The 17,244-nt window shown below is 53.5% G+C and overlaps 7 protein-coding genes across 7 annotated transcripts; 4 read left to right on the top strand and 3 right to left on the bottom strand.

Moving 5' to 3' along the window:
* Nucleotides 1-996: 996 nt before the first annotated feature.
* Nucleotides 997-2,940, top strand: BKA58DRAFT_467436 (uncharacterized protein; the record flags this gene model as incomplete). The annotated part of the gene is made up of 1 exon (XM_046175061.1): nucleotides 997-2,940. The coding sequence occupies one exon, from the start codon at nucleotides 997-999 to the stop codon at nucleotides 2,938-2,940; it is 1,944 nt and encodes a 647-aa protein (XP_046027653.1).
* Nucleotides 2,941-3,321: 381 nt separating this feature from the next.
* On the bottom strand, nucleotides 3,322-5,073 carry BKA58DRAFT_311553 (Adaptor complexes medium subunit family-domain-containing protein; the record flags this gene model as incomplete). The annotated part of the gene is made up of 2 exons (XM_046167339.1): nucleotides 3,322-4,981; nucleotides 5,033-5,073. The coding sequence occupies 2 exons, from the start codon at nucleotides 5,071-5,073 to the stop codon at nucleotides 3,322-3,324; spliced, it is 1,701 nt and encodes a 566-aa protein (XP_046027652.1).
* Nucleotides 5,074-5,837: 764 nt separating this feature from the next.
* On the bottom strand, nucleotides 5,838-7,052 carry BKA58DRAFT_126141 (uncharacterized protein). Its single transcript, XM_046164289.1, has one exon. It carries the CDS (start codon nucleotides 6,816-6,818, stop codon nucleotides 6,060-6,062), a length of 759 nt encoding a protein of 252 aa, XP_046027651.1. The 5' UTR covers nucleotides 6,819-7,052; the 3' UTR covers nucleotides 5,838-6,059.
* A 78-nt stretch (nucleotides 7,053-7,130) lies between these two features.
* On the top strand, nucleotides 7,131-8,529 carry BKA58DRAFT_126085 (uncharacterized protein). The gene has a single exon (XM_046164286.1). It carries the CDS (start codon nucleotides 7,159-7,161, stop codon nucleotides 8,443-8,445), a length of 1,287 nt encoding a protein of 428 aa, XP_046027650.1. The 5' UTR covers nucleotides 7,131-7,158; the 3' UTR covers nucleotides 8,446-8,529.
* Nucleotides 8,530-9,738, top strand: BKA58DRAFT_126086 (uncharacterized protein). The gene has a single exon (XM_046164287.1). It carries the CDS (start codon nucleotides 8,614-8,616, stop codon nucleotides 9,592-9,594), a length of 981 nt encoding a protein of 326 aa, XP_046027649.1. The 5' UTR covers nucleotides 8,530-8,613; the 3' UTR covers nucleotides 9,595-9,738.
* Nucleotides 9,739-11,074: 1,336 nt separating this feature from the next.
* On the top strand, nucleotides 11,075-12,301 carry BKA58DRAFT_126089 (ligninase LG6 precursor). Its single transcript, XM_046164288.1, has 2 exons — nucleotides 11,075-11,923; nucleotides 11,980-12,301. The coding sequence occupies exons 1-2, from the start codon at nucleotides 11,249-11,251 to the stop codon at nucleotides 12,187-12,189; spliced, it is 885 nt and encodes a 294-aa protein (XP_046027648.1). The 5' UTR covers nucleotides 11,075-11,248; the 3' UTR covers nucleotides 12,190-12,301.
* Nucleotides 12,302-13,776: 1,475 nt separating this feature from the next.
* Nucleotides 13,777-16,165, bottom strand: BKA58DRAFT_126064 (endoglucanase B). The gene is made up of 3 exons (XM_046164285.1): nucleotides 15,751-16,165; nucleotides 15,419-15,700; nucleotides 13,777-15,369 (listed from the first exon to the last, which is right to left on the bottom strand). Exons 1-3 carry the CDS (start codon nucleotides 15,908-15,910, stop codon nucleotides 14,216-14,218), a joined length of 1,596 nt encoding a protein of 531 aa, XP_046027647.1. The 5' UTR covers nucleotides 15,911-16,165; the 3' UTR covers nucleotides 13,777-14,215.
* Between the last annotated feature and the right edge of the window lie 1,079 nt (nucleotides 16,166-17,244).

Raw genomic sequence — 17,244 nt, 5'->3', positions numbered from 1 at the left:
AAACAACATTGTGAAGATGAGCTCGCGATTACTGCATTGGTTATCCTGACAACACATCGCAATGATGGGTTTCCGGCATGTGTTATAGTGAAGACACGTCCTCAGTGAACCTCGCCCCGGCGATCCCGGCCTATCCTCCACACCCAACGAGCGCGCTGCAATGCCGAATGAAGGAAACTGATGCATTCCAAGATAACGAAAGCGTGAATGAAGATATGAGGCGCCATGGAAAGAGATGGAGAGTGAAGACCGAGTTCCGTCGAATCTGGACTTGGAGTGCACAGGGAGACTGTGTTGTTGAAGCATCATGGCTGTGTGCATACAAGGAAGCGTATATGTGCTACCACTCCTTCACTCAGTGAGCGTCTTGGTTCACTGTAGCGATTATCTTGGAATTGGATGGAGATTACATCCTTGAAGCGGATAGTCACATGGAAAACGCGTCTATCCGTTCTCTCGTCCTATCAGAGGTTCTTCATCTCAAATATCAGCGCACGTAAATGCTTCGCTACTATGCTTTGCCTGGAACTGTGAACGGTTTTGGAAGCGGTAGAATGCTTGTCCACATGCGCGGTGAATCTAGGTTCAGCTTTCGACTGCTCGACTGCGCCTGCTCTCTGTCGAAATTTCCATCGTGTGGCGCTCTTTCCTTGTCTTCACTCGACCCTCAACACCACGAAAAGCTTGGACTCGCCTCGCACACTTCCGCCTTCACACGCACCTCTCAATTTTGCTAGCCGCACCCTCTCTTGTACATGATCGGCCCTCCCTCACCTTTTTTCTTACTCTCCCCACGCTCGCTCCTCAACTGCACAGCTACAGCTCTTGCGTTTTAGAGACCCAACAGCCAAAATTCTCTGTCGAACCTGCGCTATTTGAGCGTTCCTTAGGCGATTAGTGTCGATCAAGCGAGCTTCGCCCTCACCTCTTCCCGCACACGTCACGAACCGCGCCCCAACCCCGAATCGGACCCCATTCGCCAAGCGATCGCACAAGATGGCGACAGCTCCTTCCTTCTGGGCTGCTGGTGGTAGCAAGATCAAGTCCGCAGACTCTCGGAACCCCAAGATCGCAGAAGCGCCGGCCAAGTCTAAACCAGACCCTCAACAGAAGAAGGGTCTCGTACTGAAGGGCATGACTAACGGCCAGACCACCAGCGGTGCATCGATTGGTCTTTACCCAAAGGCCGCTGTTGGCAAGAGAACCAACTGGGCCGACGAGGACGATGATGATACCACTTTTATCACCGAGTTCATGAGCCAAGACCCCAAGATCGCCGCTCTCGAGACCACTGTTGCCCTCAAAGAGGAGCGCATCAAGGAGTTGGACGCACTGGTGGAAACCAAGGCGCTTCGAATTGCGGAGCTGCAAGGCGCAGTCCAAGACAAGGATATTCATGTCGGCGATCTCGAGACGGAGATTCAAAAGAAGGATGTTGAGATTGAGAAGCTCAAGAAGGTGAATAGCGATCAGCTCGCTCACAACCAGGAGCTTCTGCGCGAGGCTGGAGAGAAAGACAACCAGATCAAGAACCTGAAGGCTGAGCTAGAAGAGAAGGTTTCGACAATTGGTAACCTTGAGGAAGCGAAGAAGGCTGCGGCCATTAGCAGCTTCGAGCAGGAGTCGGCCGCACTAGTCCCTATCCCCACGAACGACGAGGTGACCACTGAGGATGAACGCAAGAACGAAGTATCGGAGAGCATTAAGTCTAATGGCGCCGATGTCGTTACTGAGAAGGATATCAAGGCCGAGGAAACCGCATCGGTGGCTTCTGGTTCAGAGAGCTTTGTGATCATCGATCCTCCCGTGACTGAGGGCCTCCAGGATGAGAAGCCCGCGACCGTCATCACTAAACAGTCCGAAGAGACCGGAGTGGCCAATAACACTAGCGGTCCAGCCCTCCTAACCTCCCATTTTCCCACGTTCGTGACCAAGGAGACACTGAAGGTCGTTCCACCGACCCCGAAGCCCAAGACCCTGACCCTTGGCATTGACATGTCGAGGTACGGAAAGAAGCCAGTCGTGTCGACTGCTGCGAAGACTCCGCGCCCATCGTCGCCCGTGGCCGAGCTGAATGGCCATACCACACCTTGGGGTCATTCATCTAGACAGGCGCGCGACAAGACGGGTGCCATGCCAGAGCTCAACCCCTCGGCTGACATTCGTCACATGCCGCATGGGCAGCGCGTCGTCTTCGGCAACGGTCCCGAGGTCATTATCAAGCTTGGAGAGGTCAAACTGGCCACTATTCCCAAGTATGTCCTAATGCAGTGCTCAGGCAAGGCTTACAAGCACTTTACTGCTAACCCCGATGCGACCTCTTGGGTTCTTCCCGCCGGTTCAATGGACGCGGATGCTGCGACGGCGCACGTAAAGTGGATGGACGAGATGACGTATCAGAGCAGGGTCTACTCTGTCCGACTGCAGACTGAGACGGTATATGACAAGAAGAACTTGCATATCTGCCGCGCTGCCCGTGTCTTAGGTCTCAACAACACCTACGTGGCTCAGTTCACCAAGCAATTCTGCGACCGTATCCGCGCCCAGGATGTGTCGTTCGAGTTCATGGACCTTCTTTGCCAGTTGGCATACCCGGAGAACGACCCGGTCTTTGACTGCCTGGTTCACAACCTTGTCAACCAGAAGAAGGTTGGCAACACCAAGGGTGCGGCCGATTTGGAGAAGTTGGTGGCCAAGCATCAGTCACTGAAGGACAAGGCGGAGAAGATTGAGAAGCGCATCGGAGGCCGTCCACGCAAGACCTGGAACTCACCCGAGGGTAGTACGCGTGGTGGGAGCAACGAGCGCAGCTGCGGCGTTGGCGGCAAGGGTGGGAACCGTGGACAGTCGGCACCGAGCCACAAGCCTGTCACTCCAGCGCCAGGAAACAAGCCCGTTGCCCCGGCGGCTGGTGAGGCGTTGTTCACTACTCTCCACTAGGTCAGCCTAGAGACATGACACGATGTACGGGAGGGAGGGACGGAGTACGCCGTGCAAAAAAGACAGATGATTTTACGACTTCCACGAAGCGAGCGCGTTCCGATGCGTTCAAGTGAGCGGGAGCATTGTCTTCTCTGCAGTTTCTTGCACCTGCAGCGAAAACAAGGGTACATAGAGCGTCGGCTTGATCCATTGATAAGACAGTATGGGATGTCTGGGTGTATCATAACACCACAACGAATGTGAGGTAGTAATAGTTGGTAATGACATGGATGGACACAAACACCTTTCGTACGTGATTCATGTTGTGCATCAGACTTGTGCATGTGTCTCATGTGAAGCTGTTTGTCTTTTTGGTTCCGTCACAGCCAAGCGTATGTTCTAACATCTACATTCCACACCCTTCCGACTCACACAAAGATACTTGACGCCCTTGTATGGCGTGACACCACTGCCCAAACCTTTGCTCTTCTTCTGATCTACATTCAGACTCTCCACCTTGATCCCACTCGGCAGCCAGCCCTTGACGGAGAAGCTAATGGTCGCACAGCTCGGCATGAGGACTTTGTTTGCTTGTTTGATCTTCGCGTCGCTATCCGGCTTGGGTACGCTGGACGATGAAGGCGCAGGTAAAGAGACCTGTGTGCCCTGATCATCGTCGTAATCGTATGTCGACGTCGCGAACGATACAGGTCCTCCGGCGTCCAAGGCATCCTCCGCAGATGGGTCATCCTGGCCGATAACAGTCCCGCGCAATGTAGCCGTCGCACCGACTCCACCACCACGGTCTTGAGACATGAGATTGCTTATGTCACGACTGCTGATGCGCCACTCTATTGCTCTATCTCCGGGCGCGTAGCCTGCATCTCCTGTTCCGCGCGCGACGCGTAAATCTGCGACGTTTCTGACGGATGCTGGGAGTGGAATGTGGATGGTCATTTCTTCGATCGCGGGGGCGGACGTGGTTCCCGTGGAAGAGGACACGCGTCCCAGGCTAGCTTTCGCCGCGCTGGGTTGGGAGGGCTTGTTTCCGGTGAAGCGTGGGTTGAGTTGAAGTTTGACTTCGAAGTCTGTGCCGGTCGGGCCGAGGGAGGGGTGGACGGATACTGTAGCTGGTATGTTTAGTTTTGGACTTGCGGTCTTTGCGTTCTTCTCTGTGGAGAAGGCATCTGGTGCTGCAGAGCCCAGCAGGTCCACTTCGTACCCAGCAAGCACAAAGCGACCATCCGGTGGTACGAACGAGAGTTCACCTGGCCTCGCTTTCCACTGGTTGAGTCTGACGCAGGGATGGAAGACGGGGAGTGAGACCGCGTTCTGTATGCCGCCGGCGCATCCCAAGTGTAGTATGAGATCTGGAATTCCGGAGACCTTGGCCGTAAAGGCAATGGTGCCATTCGCCATAGCGGCTAGGGGGCGACCAGATGGTGACAAGGTGACCTCTAGTGTTTCTACGATATCCACATACATCTCATTGCTCGTATGCCTGACGTTCGCTCTTCTCCACGGCACCGGTGAGCCTGTCTGACTCGAGCTCGGTGACGGTCCCAATCGCGGGCTTGCTCTTCCACCGCCTAGACCAAATGCCCCGGTGGCAGAAGGCGCAAGTGAGCTCGGTGTTGAAGATGGCAGCCCCACCCCTCCCAGTAGACTCTTGAGTAGATTCGGCGCTTCGACAACATCTCTCAGCGCGTTTGGCTCTGTGTTCGCGATGATTCCGCCATCCACCATCTCGCTGAGTAATTGCGCGACGACATCGTAGTTTCCTTCGATCTTGCTCGCCAGTAGTGGTGACCCTAGGAAGTCTTCGAGTACGTCGGTCAGGCGGTGGAGGAAGGTGAGGACGGCGAGAGGATCAGTGTCTGCCGATGCCGGGCACAGAAACAGGAGCTGGTCTTGTATTATGCTGTATAGCAGCGTCGGTGGATTGGTGTTGGGCAGATATATCAGCGGTGGCCGGGGGGCTGGATGCGCGAGATAGAGAGGCAGGAGGACGGAGGATGGAGGCGGGCGGTTGAGGTATGTGTGTTCGAGGAGTGGAGTGCTGAAGAAGTTAGAGATGGATGGCGTAATCGCTGAAGTAGTCGAGTCTTACTTGTGCTCATCAAAGATGTAGAGAGCTTCTATTGCGCTCATGGTGGGAAATGTCAGCTGCGAGCCATGCGCGTGGGAAGACGTGAGGTCCGCGTCGTGGGGCAGTTTGGGCGGGGAGCTTCCGGAGCTAGAAAGATCCCTGCATAGCTAGCATGTCATCCAGACTTCTGATCGCAAGATCTTTACACGATATCTAGGTCGAGTCAGAGTGTTGCATCTGAGTTAGTCGCTGGGCTGTCTGTCTAGCGTTGCGATCATGGCACTGCCGCCTCCTTCCGCTCCGACCTTCAAAGAGGCTCTCAAGAATGACAGAGCGCAATTTGAAGATTGCACTCCGTGTCGCGTAGTCGGTATTGTACCCTAGAACACACTGATTCTACCTCAGTACTGACTGTTTGTTAGGAAGCGCAACGTTTCTGGGCCTCGGCGCCTTCACGTACGTCTCGGGCCATTCACAGATCAAAGCCAACGAAGCCGCGATACGAGCCAGCAAAAGCATGTTCGGGATGCGGAGTAGGGGGATGGCAATAACAGGAACGAGCGCTGTCATGGTGGGCCTGGGGTTATATCGGTGGTTTGCATGATGAGAGGGGTATAAGGAAATGCTCGAAGGTCACAAGCCTGGAATGTTTATTATAGGCGGAAAGACATAAGTACAAACTTTGGCATGCATCGGCGTTTGGGAGTCACGCCTTCATGAACGGCATGAGACGCAGCGTGTGGCATACAACATTTGAGGATGTGTACAAATGTTATTCACACCAAACCCTCCCCAAAAAAAAAACCGCTATCTACTTCCACCCCCAAATGATATCCCACCCCGTAGAAAATGCGAAAAGGTATATAGCCACCAAAATCAATAACACCACAGAATGCGTCTAGTAAGCCTCCCCCAATGCGTATGAAAAAATGATCCACTAGCCCTGTGCGCCGTCTGGGTATGATGCAAGTAGTCGTGATTCGTCGAACAGCCGTTCGTGTCATTGCCTGGAGGTCGATAACAGGTCCTCAGGCTTCGAGCTGCGGTGCTATGACATGCGGCCGCGCTTAGATCCTCCGCCTGATGAGCCGTCTCGCCGGTCGTTGAAGCCATCAACGTTGAAGAAGTCGTTCATGAGTCGTCTCTTTTGCCCTGCGCCGTTGCCTAGCTGGAAGAGGTTCTGAGCGGCGGATCGTTGGAGGTTTCGGGTAGACGAGCGGTTCGTTGGGCGGCGAGAAGCAGGGAAAGCGCGGCGGGCAGCAGCTGACATGTCGGCGACGGCGGTTTCGTTTGGCGATTCAGACGGGAGAGCTTGGGCTGCAGAGAATTCGAAGATGTGGTGCAGCGGCGACATGTCCGCCTCGGTCGTAGAAGCTTCCATCTGGAGGGGCGGCGCAGAGTCAGAGCGTGTTTCCGTAATCGCCGTGGGTGCCAGCGTGCGTGAGTCTTCCATGCTGTGGGTTCGATCCATGATGGGTGATGAGCTTCTGGCGCGGTTGTTGTCGAGGTATTCGTCGTCGCTGTCGCTGCTCGTCTGCTTGGGCAAACTTCCGTCTAGTCGTTCCGTCGCCCACTGCCGTACTCGCCAGCCCTCTCCGTCGCCCACACCAATATTCTCCTTGTCGAGGAAGGTGAGCAGCTCATCGAGAGCTTCCTGGTAGCCGTCGGTACGGGCCCTGTCGATGTCGGCGAGCGCTGACTTGTAGAGGTGCGTCACATTCAGGGCAGCGGTGCGGAAGGACTGGTGCACGTCGTGCTGCCCTCTCGTCTTGGGCAGCGACTTGTTGAGGCTGCGCATCGAGTCCATGGTGGTTGTAGGAGCTGTTGGCGGCAGGTGCGGTTGTGTCAAATCTTTGTCGGGCTCCACTGTGTTGTGGCCGGTGTTCGGCACCCGCAGGCGATGCAACCGGGATGGGAAGCGTGGTGGAAGAAAAAAAGTAAGATGAAGCAAACAAAGTGAACCACAGTGATGTTCACTCGGAAGAAGCGTGGCTTCTCGTCGCTCGCTGGATTGAGGTCGTGCGCTGCTCCTGGACTCGCGGGGTTGACGCTATCACGGTTCTTAGCTCCGGCCTAGTGCCCTGACAGCCACCCATCGCCCGTCAACATCCTTGATTCACAGCCCAGCTTCCAGTCAGCATGTCATCATGACTTCGCACTTAGAACGTCTTCCTGTCGAGCTGTTCGAGCTCGTTGCTGCCACTCTTGATCTTTCATGTTACAAAACTCTTCGTCTAGCATCCACGAGATGTCGCTTCCTCACCCATTCTGTATTCGTAGAACACGCTTTCTCTCGGCTAAAGACTACTCTTGGATTACCCTCTCTCAATCGTCTCGTCAACGTGGCACAGTCGCCGCATCTCCGTAGTGCTGTCAAAGTCCTCCAGATCCAGCTCCTGACATCAGGTGACTACAGTGTGCTCGCTGCCATCAGCCGTGTCGGCAGATTTCCGCCACCCAAACGATTTCCCAGGGTACCTGGTATCCAAGACAAAGACATCAAGGACGAGGCACCTACATTCACATATGTTGTCGAAAGCGAATATCCGACCCGATTGTATGAAGCTCTTGTTCGAGCGTTGCGAGGCTTCACCAACCTAACGGCCATTCACTTTTATCCGAGGGGATCCCAGCTCGCGGAATCCCGCGCTCTTCTTTCAGCAAACGATTGCCTCTTTCGTAGTAGATGCTTTCAGGTCGTCATAGACGCCATCGTTCACAGCGAGATCCGTCTGAGCGAGTTTCGTATGGCCAAATGCAAGCGTGGGACTGCGCTACACAAGGAAGCCATTCTACCATTCTCGGCACTCCAAATACCCGCGCAATCACTCAAGGCGCTGCAGCATCGCTTTTCGCATCTCAAAGTTCTCACGATCTCTGCTTTGACCGTCTACGAGGGCATTTCTCGAATTCCCGGTTGGCAGAATGGGATCGCCGATATCATTGCCACTGCACCAAAGATGAAAAACTTCACAATGAGTCTAGATCGGACTAACTATGCCGCATCCATCATTCACAACATGGTCGCTTCTTGCGCTTGCCTCAAGCTTGAAATACTACAACTCATGTTCTGCGCCTTGCATGGAGAGGATCTAGTTGCCATTGTCAGAAGCCAGTCCGCGACGTTACGACGAGCTGTATTCTCTGACATTCGTCTTGTGACTGGTACCTGGTCGTCAGTATTATACGCTCTGAAGGAATGCGGGAAGCTCGAACATTTGCGCCTCAGTTCGGCGTCAGGAGCAGACCATCCAACCCGACGTCTGGACGTGGCTCGAGAACATCGTGCAATGACCGATATGCTGAGTGATCTCATCACCGCCTACGATACTGAAACGGACGCTCCGAGCTCCCAAGACAGTGGCTCCGTTGACCCTCATCAGCACGCTGGTCTGTCATTGGTCAGAGTCAGTACCACAGTACCCAGTGAATGAGAGACTCACCCACGGTCACCGAATGCACCACTCCATTCTTGCGTTGTCGTTCATCAATGTCTACTCAATCCACTACTATCACAGCGCAACTGAGTGATGTTTTGGATCTAACGCATCCGGAAGCAACACGACTCGATACATTTCTCAACCGTACCGGCCACGGTCAACATGACACCTGCATCTCAACTCTCCAGGGCCGATGTCTGCCTATTTCTGCAACAGCTTGAAGCCAATCCTGTCGACGTGACCAAATGGAACCCCATGATGCGCTTTTCGCTACTTCGCGGTGGGCTCATCGACTTCACAATCTATGGTCGTCGCGTAGGCTCAGCGCCCCGTTTTGCTTCGATGGCTGTGTCTCAAAAGGCGCTCGCATTCCTCGTCAAGCACCCTCGCGCACCAGCAATCAACTTCACTTTCGATGTACCCGCAGTACAGCTGCGAGGCGAAACTGGGCAGGTAAGACTCGTCACTGGGAAGGGCAAGATGCGCGAAGCTCAGATCAAGATCCATGAAGCCGCTCTTGTTACCATCTCACAGTGGCTTACGGCCCTGTGTACACCCGCACTTGTGCCTCTTGCCAGAGCAAGCTTCGCGATCGAGACATGCATCCGCTTCATCTGCGTTCACACTCTACATGCCCCAGAGTATGTCCAGCACCTGACTGATAAGTTCATTATGGACGCCGGTCAGCTTGCAATGAGCTTGCAGCAGGTGACAGAACTTGTCAGGTCGTGCCGCAGGGACAATGATCGGTTGCTCATTGGACTCGCGGAGAAGCTGGTTGGGAAGAAGCTCGACGGCCAACTCGCTGCTAAGCAACTGAACATATTCTTGTACAAGGCGGGCAACGAATTATTGAAGAAGAAGGTTGAGATTCTCGAGAAAGAGATGGGCTTCATGAGTGGAAGAACGGGTTCGAAGGCGGCATTGCAGTCCAGGACTGAGCAAGTTGCTTCCCCAGTCCCCACAGCGGCAACCCATTCCGCAGGGCGGTTTCATGAGATCGAAGACCATGAGATAATCGAGATCGACACAGACGTGGTGAAAGTGGATGCAGACGGGTGGCAAATACCTCCTCGTACGAAACAGGAAGCGGCAGTCTTGAAGAGGCGGAAATTGACGCACGACAAGGATGGCATGAAGTAAGAAATGGTTGAGCTGAAGATGGGATCGACCAGTTCGAGGTGAAGGCGCTGCGGGCTGTGACCTGAACGTCGGAGTTGATCTCTGATCGTCAACCGAGAGTACTGTGCGGGTCTAGTACGGTTTGTCGATGTCAATCTCTGACGATGGGCTGCCTGTGTAGAGCATACGTGTACGAATGAATTCTATCCATCAAACTGAAATGGAAAGAATCCAACTGTTTGCTATCGTGCTTACGGGGCTAGACTATTCCGCATTCCTCCAAAGACTTATACAATTCACAATCTAATCTATCCCGACTCATTTGCTTCCCGCTCGTTCGTGAACGATCTAGACACCGGTGAGTCGCCACTGACTAAGATGATAGCCTCCATTCGGCACACATCACCGAGCGAGATGTCTGCACGAACATGCAGATGCTCCACAACGCTACCGACACCACACAAAAGCTTGATCTCACATCGATCTGCATCGCTTCCAACCATTCCTACATTTAGCGAGAGCCTGCATGCATCGGAGCTCTGAAGAGTGGGTAGTGGGGTAGCGCTGACCGGAACACCAAGGTTTTGCCGCCAGGACGCCTCGCATCCGCCTGCATCTCAGATGCGCAGGTAGCACGATACCGAGTGTTCGGGAATAGGCGACTCAATTTCCAGGGTCTGGCTGAGTCTTTGTATGAAGGAGCAGGGCCGGCATGAGATGGAAGTGCTGGTAGAACCCAATCTAATTATGGAACCGTGAAGTAGCGGCCCCGAGCGGGCCCTGACGTCTTGTCAAACTATGTATCGCGAAATGCCTCGCCCAGGTCAGCAACGACCCTCATTCCTGGCGGGACCTACGCACTTAGAGTCTCATCGCTCAAACGAGACGACAGAAAAACCAATTCGGCTCTCCATGCTGAGGTCCGAGCAGAGTGTGCGACGAATGCACTGCTTCTGGAAACATACTGTGGATCACCCTTGCGCCGATGCTGTCGATCTTACGTCGGGGATTTTGAGCACCGACAACAACACAGCAAAGCGCCAAGATCAACATTCCACGACCGCGAAACCTTGGAGCCACTTGTCAGCGCCAGTGCTGAAGATACGTCTTTCACACCTGTCAGAGTCCGGGCCTTGCTATAGCTCGAGATTAGTAACTGGGAACGGGTTCCGGTGCGCGATACTAGGCAGGAAGTCGCATGTAGCGCGAGGCCGCCAACGGCTTACACAACCCTTATCGACCAATGCCATGGACCGGAATCGTCAGATCTTAGAAGTGGAGACGGCTCGAATCGGTCAGAATGGAGACAAGAGATGCAGAGTGTGAGGAACTGCAGATTGCCGGTGGGTAAGATCGCTGTTTAGTGTTTATCGAATTTCCTACAGTTTGCGCGGATGCGTCGGTACGGCTGTCATCACCATCGGTCTAATTTTGATCGCGCTCCATCTCACGGTCAGCCGTTGAGAGCGGCGAACGTTGGTGTTTGAGTATATATTTCTTTGGGGGTTCTCAGCTTTTGGTTGTGTCAGTCTCAACAGTCCAGCACGGTCTCGTCTTTCTTTCTTCTTCCAAATTCGATAGCCTTGCGTTCATATACTGGTATCATTAAGGTCGTTGAAGTCGAATCTTTGACCAACACAACACTACCTCAGACGACCTTCGACACTTCTCCAACATGCGTTACTCCGCCATCACCCTCGCTGCCCTTACGGCGACATCAACTTCAGCCTTCTCTCTATGGCCTCGCCAAAGCTCTAGCTGTCCTTCCGTCTGGTCTGCCGTCGCCACCGAGCTTCAAGCCGACTTTCTTGGCTGTGGTGCGGATGCTCACCAAGCCCTCCGTGCTCCTTTCCACGACTGCATCAACAATGGCTGTGACGGTAGTCTCGTTCTCACAGACGAGTGTGGAAGATCAGAGAACGCCGGTCTCTCCGCAATCTGCACGAAGCTCAAGGGCTGGAGTGACAAGTACAAAGTCAGCGCCGCAGACATGATCCAATTCGCCGGCGCACAAGCAATCGCAGCGTGCCCGCTCGGGCCCAAAGTTCAAGCGCTGGTCGGCCGCAAAGACAGTTCAATTGCCGCGCCTGTCGGAAGTGTGCCCAGCAGCCGTGGCACCCTGGACAGCATCTTGGGAGCCTTTGCTGCGAAGGGCTTCTCATCCGACGATGTGGTTGCTCTCATGGGTGCGCACAGTGTGGCAGTCCAGTTCAACGACGACCCATCGCAAGCCGGAAAGGGTCTAGACTCGACACCTTTCCAGTACGACAACACCTTCTACCAAGAGACCAAGGACCGCACCGCCCCATACAGTCTTCAAAGCGATCTTCTCATGTCAAATTCCACACAAGTATGTGTTCGCTATGTCGATTTTCTCACCTGATCCGTCACTAACTATCTCTGCAGACAGCAAACACTTGGTCTAACTTTGCCGAAGATGCGAACAGCTGGTCTACCGCTTTCACGAGTGCCTGGGATCGATTTGCTGTCATCGGAAGTGACGCAAGCAAGCTCCAAGATTGCTCCAGCTTGGTCCCCAATGGAATTGTGACAACAAAGAGGCAGGCTTTCAACATGGCGTTCACCAAGAAGATGAGCGCCAAGTTCAGGTTGTAGGAGAGATGACAGCATATATTGCTCAGTCTGGATACTAATAGCGATGAAATGGCGTTTGGGGATAGATCATGGTGGTTCTGGGGTGGCTTTACTGTGCTTTCATGATACTCCGCAACACGTTGCACGTTAATGTTTACTTTGATTAATGTATTAGACTAATGACGTATTCCATATGTATCTCTTATCTTGGCTGGTCTGTGCCCCTTCCACGGTACTTCGCTGAATGATACCTGCATTCGGCCTGGGCGACAGCGGCGTTCATGGATCACCAGTGTCTTGGTGTAGGAAAAGGCTTATTTCTAGAGCTGCTATGTGTTCTCAGAACTATCTATCAGCACCGTTAGCTGTTATGGCAATATGTTCTGTTAAGAGATTGTGCTGTAGTTGCGAACGTAACAAATTTAAAGTACCTTTGTTGGTGCTGTACGCAACTTCCGATGAATCTGTTGGTTACATTGTGTCTCCCGATTTTAACAAGAACGGCAAGCAATTCCCATGGTAAGCGCATGCCTGGCATCTACGTAGGAGCGTACCTCGTGTTTACGATCCATCTGACACACCACGATCCGACCACACCCTCACGTTTTCATCCACGTTCTGACGACAGCCCACAAACCGCTTGCAAGCACGACACCTACACAACATTCAACATGAACCAACAAGTCTTGTTCGGAATGGACAACAACGCCACCACAGGATGGGTTCCCGAACCAACAACACGAGGGACATCCTCGATATTGTCAACGGTGCTTTCAACTGTCTTCATCTGCGCATTGGACCGCAGTACATCTGAACCTACCAGGTATAGGCGATCAGAAGAGGAAAAACGTCCTCAGACAGGTATTTGCCTTCATTGTAGCTATACTTGGACCAGAATGGATTCTTCTCTCAGCATGTCTCCAACTTCTGGATGCGAGCACGACCGTAAACGCGATACGCAATGCCAGGACAGAACCGTTTCTGGTCGCTTTACCAATACAATGATGGCGCAAAATCAAGATATGTGCTCAAAAGACGTATTGCAAGATCATGCGCAAACATACAAGGTTGGCGATCTGCCTGGCGAAACTTGCAATTGAGTTAGACCTGCAGTATGTACGAAATCTAGTTCGGACATAGCGGTACATTCACATAAGAAACCTCGTCCTGAACCCGGGATTGGATCGGCTATGCAATGCATTCGTCGAGTTTCACTGTGGAGAGTGTGGGTCACTGTGGGTACCTATGGCTGGGTTCGCGTTCGAACTAAACGACACCACCCCTCCAGTATTTCCAGGAGATGGTTCTGCCTACAACTCATACTAAGGACCGTCTAAGGCCTATGTGTACCGCCATTGGACATAACGACGGCGTTTCATTCTGCTTTCGCTCTCATTACGTACATGAGCTGGTGGCAGAAATCGCTGGGCATCCAAATACCCATCACCATCAGGGCAACAGGCGCGCATCCTATGGCAGCACTTCTTACCGTAATTTCTTCAAGCTTTCTGCTAAGAGAACATAATCGTAAAATGGTCTTTGCTATCTACATGAATGAGACGAGGTCACTCCCCGACAAGCAGCGCGAGGGGTGGCTAGACCTCGTGTCGCGTCCTACGTGTAATCCGGGTTTGGAGGATACATTGTCTCAAGGAACTGCCTAGTCATTATCATCTAATATCATGTATACTGCAGACTACAAACTGCGATACGAGTTGTAGCAACCCCTAGTGCCATCAGTATCTTGAACGCGACTAGTCTGGAGTGGGCACTTTATCAAGATTTGAGTCAGGTTCAGATTGGCCGCGGCAAGGTACAAATGAGGGTGTGTGCAGCATAAGGGCATCAATGTAATGCAATAGTATACATCTGATCAAATAGATCAACAGAACGGCATGCAACTGAGAGGATGGCAAAGTTTGCAGAGCACAGTGGTGATCATGAAGAAGTAGAAATATCATTCCAAAAACATCGCTACAAGAATTGAAGTTACCCATCTAGGGTAAGTATATATACAAAACGATCATCGCAAAGAATGCGAGATTGTCTACTGAAGAGCCTCAATCATGCGGCGGATCTTAGCAGCAGACTCAGTGCCAGCCTCCTGCTCAAGGAAAGCAATGAAGGTCTCGAGGGTGTAGGTCTTCTCGCCAGCACCGGCGGCGGGTGCGGACGAAGCAGCAGGCTTGGTGGGCTCAACGGCCTCAGGTGCGACGGAGGTAGGCTCAGCCTCGATCGGGGCGGCAGGGGTAGGCTTAGCAGCAGAGGGCTTGGGTGCCTCGGGGGTAGGCTTGGGGGCAGCACCGGTAGGCTTAGGGGCGACGGCAGTAGGCTTAGGCGCAACAGCAGTGGGCTTGGATGCAGGAGCGGAGGGCATAGGACCCTTAGAAGGACCGGGCTTGTTGGCCTCGGGCTTGACGCACTGGGAGTAGTATGGGTTCCACTCCTTGCACTCAAGACCCTCAGCGCACTTGTTGACACTCTTGAAGCCCTGGCCACCACACTGGTAGTACTCCTTGATGGGACCAGATGGCTCGGCAGTGGGAGTGGGGCGGACAGCGGTGAGCATGGTAGTAGGAGCAACGATAGCGCTGGAAACGGTGCCGGGGAGCATCGAAGAGGTGCTGTTCGCGACGGGGTAGGGAGCAACGATGCTAGAGACCTCAGTCTCAACGGGTGCGGCGACGGAAGAAGCGGCAACAGAGGTAGCAGCAGCGGAGCTCTCGACGGCAGAAGAGACCTCAACTGGGGCAACCGAAGAAGGCTCAGCCTCAGCAGCGGCGCTGGTGGATGCAGGAGCAGCGGTGGAAGAAGCGACAACGGAGGCCGGGGTGGAGGCAGCAGGAGTCTCAGCACCGCCGGTAGCGGTAGCAGCAGGGGCACCGGCGAGCTTACCGAAGGTGAGAAGCTCGGGGGTAGCCTCAGTACCACCAGCGATGAGTGCAGGGCCAGGAGCGGGGTACGAGTCTAGGTCGGCGTGGATGGAGAAACCAAGACCAGGGCCAGTCTTGGAGTAGGCCTCTGGGAAAGTGACACCCTTGGGTTCGAGAGTTCCGCTACCGGTGACGGTAAGCTGGTAGCAGGTCATGTAGTGCTGAGCACCACCAGCGGGGCCAGCAGCGTGAAGGGCGATAGCCTCAGCACGGAGGAGGTAGTCACCAGGAGCGATGTTCTTGGGAATGGTAAAGTCAAGCTTGCCGCCTATTGGATTGTTAGCCATAGTATCCAGAGGACATGATTCCGTACGTACAGTTGTAGTTAAGATCCTTGGTACCCCAGAAGTCGTTGTCGCCCTGAGTGGCATCTGGGTTCTTCGCCCAGGTGTTCTGGTAAACCTTGAAGAACTCGCTGGAACCATCGGCAGTGGCCGCATCCTCAACCTTGGACATGTACGCGAGGACGGGACCCCAGTGAGCACCACCAAGGGCCTCCTCCTTGCAGTCACGGGTGTTGTGCTGGTGCATCTCGATAGTGACTGTATCACCAGCCTCAAAGTCGCACTTTCCTTCAGCGGGAGCAGGGCTAACGTTGCCTAAATCGATGTCAGCACAGATCCGAGGTGGGGACTCGAGGCGTACTAACATTGCAGCGCAGTGCTGGTGTAGTCCTCAACGGGGCTGTTGGAAGGTGGCAGCCTGGCACAGGTGCTCTCAAGATCCTTTCCGTTCTTCCAGAGTTGTTGGAAAGTGGCGTGGGCGTTGGCCAGCGCCATGATGGCGGGGAGGACAGCTACGGACTTCATAGTGTATATATTGATGCGAGTAGTGATGTTTGGAATGAGTGACGAGTCAAAAGTTGACAAAAGAGTGACTGAAAAGGCAAAAGAACGAATGAATGACGAAGTCCCGTAGTGAAAGAATGTCCAGCGCAGCTGCGTTACTGTTCAAAGTCCGGCGAGCTCGAAGACTTATATCCTCCAGCGCAGGAGATGAGCCCACCCGTGAAGCCGAGGAGTATGTGGCACGCTGCATGGTTAGCCGTTTCGTTTACCACCGGTCCAATCTCGAACCTGACGCCAGGGCGCTATGTGTCTGCAGCCACAGTCGGATAGATGAATGAACAATGGATACCTAAGCCGAAAACAGAACTCTTGGGAACCAGAACCAGGTCCATGGGTCAATTCGAAGACTGACAGGTTTGACATGTGGAGCGCTCATTGGTGGAGATGCACTGTGCCTGGAGTTCGAGCCGAGTAGAGCTTAGTGCTGTTTTGACATTGGACGAGGCGAGAATCCTTCACATTGCAGGGGCTCTAAGCCATCCTCTGTAAATTGTTGGCTTCAACGTCCCGCGCAGCAGACTGCACATTGATGTTGCTGTACCACATTGCAACTTCCCGTTGCGATAGCTGGAGAAGAGCCTGCAGTCGATGGGCTGCAACAACTTCCTGATTGCACTTGCTTTGGCGCCAGCCCTGTCTCAAAGATGATAGTGCGATAGTGTTAGCTGCAAATTCTAATGATGGCATCCTCTGCAATCTCAAGAATCTGCAGCTTGAGATACAATGCGGGTCTGTCAACCCAGGGTCGAGGTATCAACACCGGCTCGAGTGTGTACATGAACATGTTCGTCGGAGTATGACAAGACGGCTAATTAGCCACAGGATAATACCCTGAGCCGACTTTTACACCGTATGCAGATGGAGTCATGGACAAATGCGCGCTCATGCTCATGTGCTTTGCGCGCGGCACGTTGAAACGTTCGGGTGGGGCGAGACGAAACACCAACTGCATGATCGCTGCTAGGTTAGCAGCTCGACGCCTTGAAGGATCGCGGTAACGTGAATGAGTCTGAAGGATGGATTATTTAGAGGTGAGAAGACGATGGCGCGTATGTAGGAGCGGTGTTGGGTCATGGTCGCCAGGAGAGAGAGGTCGCCAGGCTGGTCCGCACCTAAGGGTCGCGATGATGTCATCGCCAGCGCGCCGCATCGGCCAATATTAGCAATGCAACTCGTTCTTCGCCGTGTCATGTCACGAGAAATTTGTCGCATGATACGTGCAGTCAAGGATCAAGGCTACAACAAGAGTCGGTCTCAGTTTCGACAATCGATCAGTATTGGTCATTTTTCCAGTA

This window comes from Alternaria rosae, assembly GCF_020736505.1.
Source record: "Alternaria rosae strain MPI-PUGE-AT-0040 chromosome Unknown BKA58scaffold_3, whole genome shotgun sequence".
NCBI classification, from domain to species: domain Eukaryota; kingdom Fungi; phylum Ascomycota; class Dothideomycetes; order Pleosporales; family Pleosporaceae; genus Alternaria; species Alternaria rosae.
The sequence above is the reverse complement of the archived record's forward strand: the minus strand, read 5'-3'. Positions and strand labels throughout refer to the sequence as shown.

Excerpts from the sequence above, each read along its gene's own strand:
- BKA58DRAFT_126064 (XM_046164285.1), bottom strand. The coding sequence starts at position 15,910 with ATGAAGTCCGTAGCTGTCCTCCCCGCCATCATGGCGCTGGCCAACGCC. Across the intron at positions 15,701-15,750 it reads CACCAGCACTGCGCTGCAAT|GCAACGTTAGCCCTGCTCCC; the intron begins GTTAGTACGCCT and ends ACATCGATTTAG. Across the intron at positions 15,370-15,418 it reads CAAGGATCTTAACTACAACT|GCGGCAAGCTTGACTTTACC; the intron begins GTACGTACGGAA and ends ACAATCCAATAG.
- BKA58DRAFT_126089 (XM_046164288.1), top strand. The coding sequence starts at position 11,249 with ATGCGTTACTCCGCCATCACCCTCGCTGCCCTTACGGCGACATCAACT. Across the intron at positions 11,924-11,979 it reads TCATGTCAAATTCCACACAA|ACAGCAAACACTTGGTCTAA; the intron begins GTATGTGTTCGC and ends CTATCTCTGCAG.
- BKA58DRAFT_126085 (XM_046164286.1), top strand. The coding sequence starts at position 7,159 with ATGACTTCGCACTTAGAACGTCTTCCTGTCGAGCTGTTCGAGCTCGTT.
- BKA58DRAFT_126141 (XM_046164289.1), bottom strand. The coding sequence starts at position 6,818 with ATGGACTCGATGCGCAGCCTCAACAAGTCGCTGCCCAAGACGAGAGGG.
- BKA58DRAFT_126086 (XM_046164287.1), top strand. The coding sequence starts at position 8,614 with ATGACACCTGCATCTCAACTCTCCAGGGCCGATGTCTGCCTATTTCTG.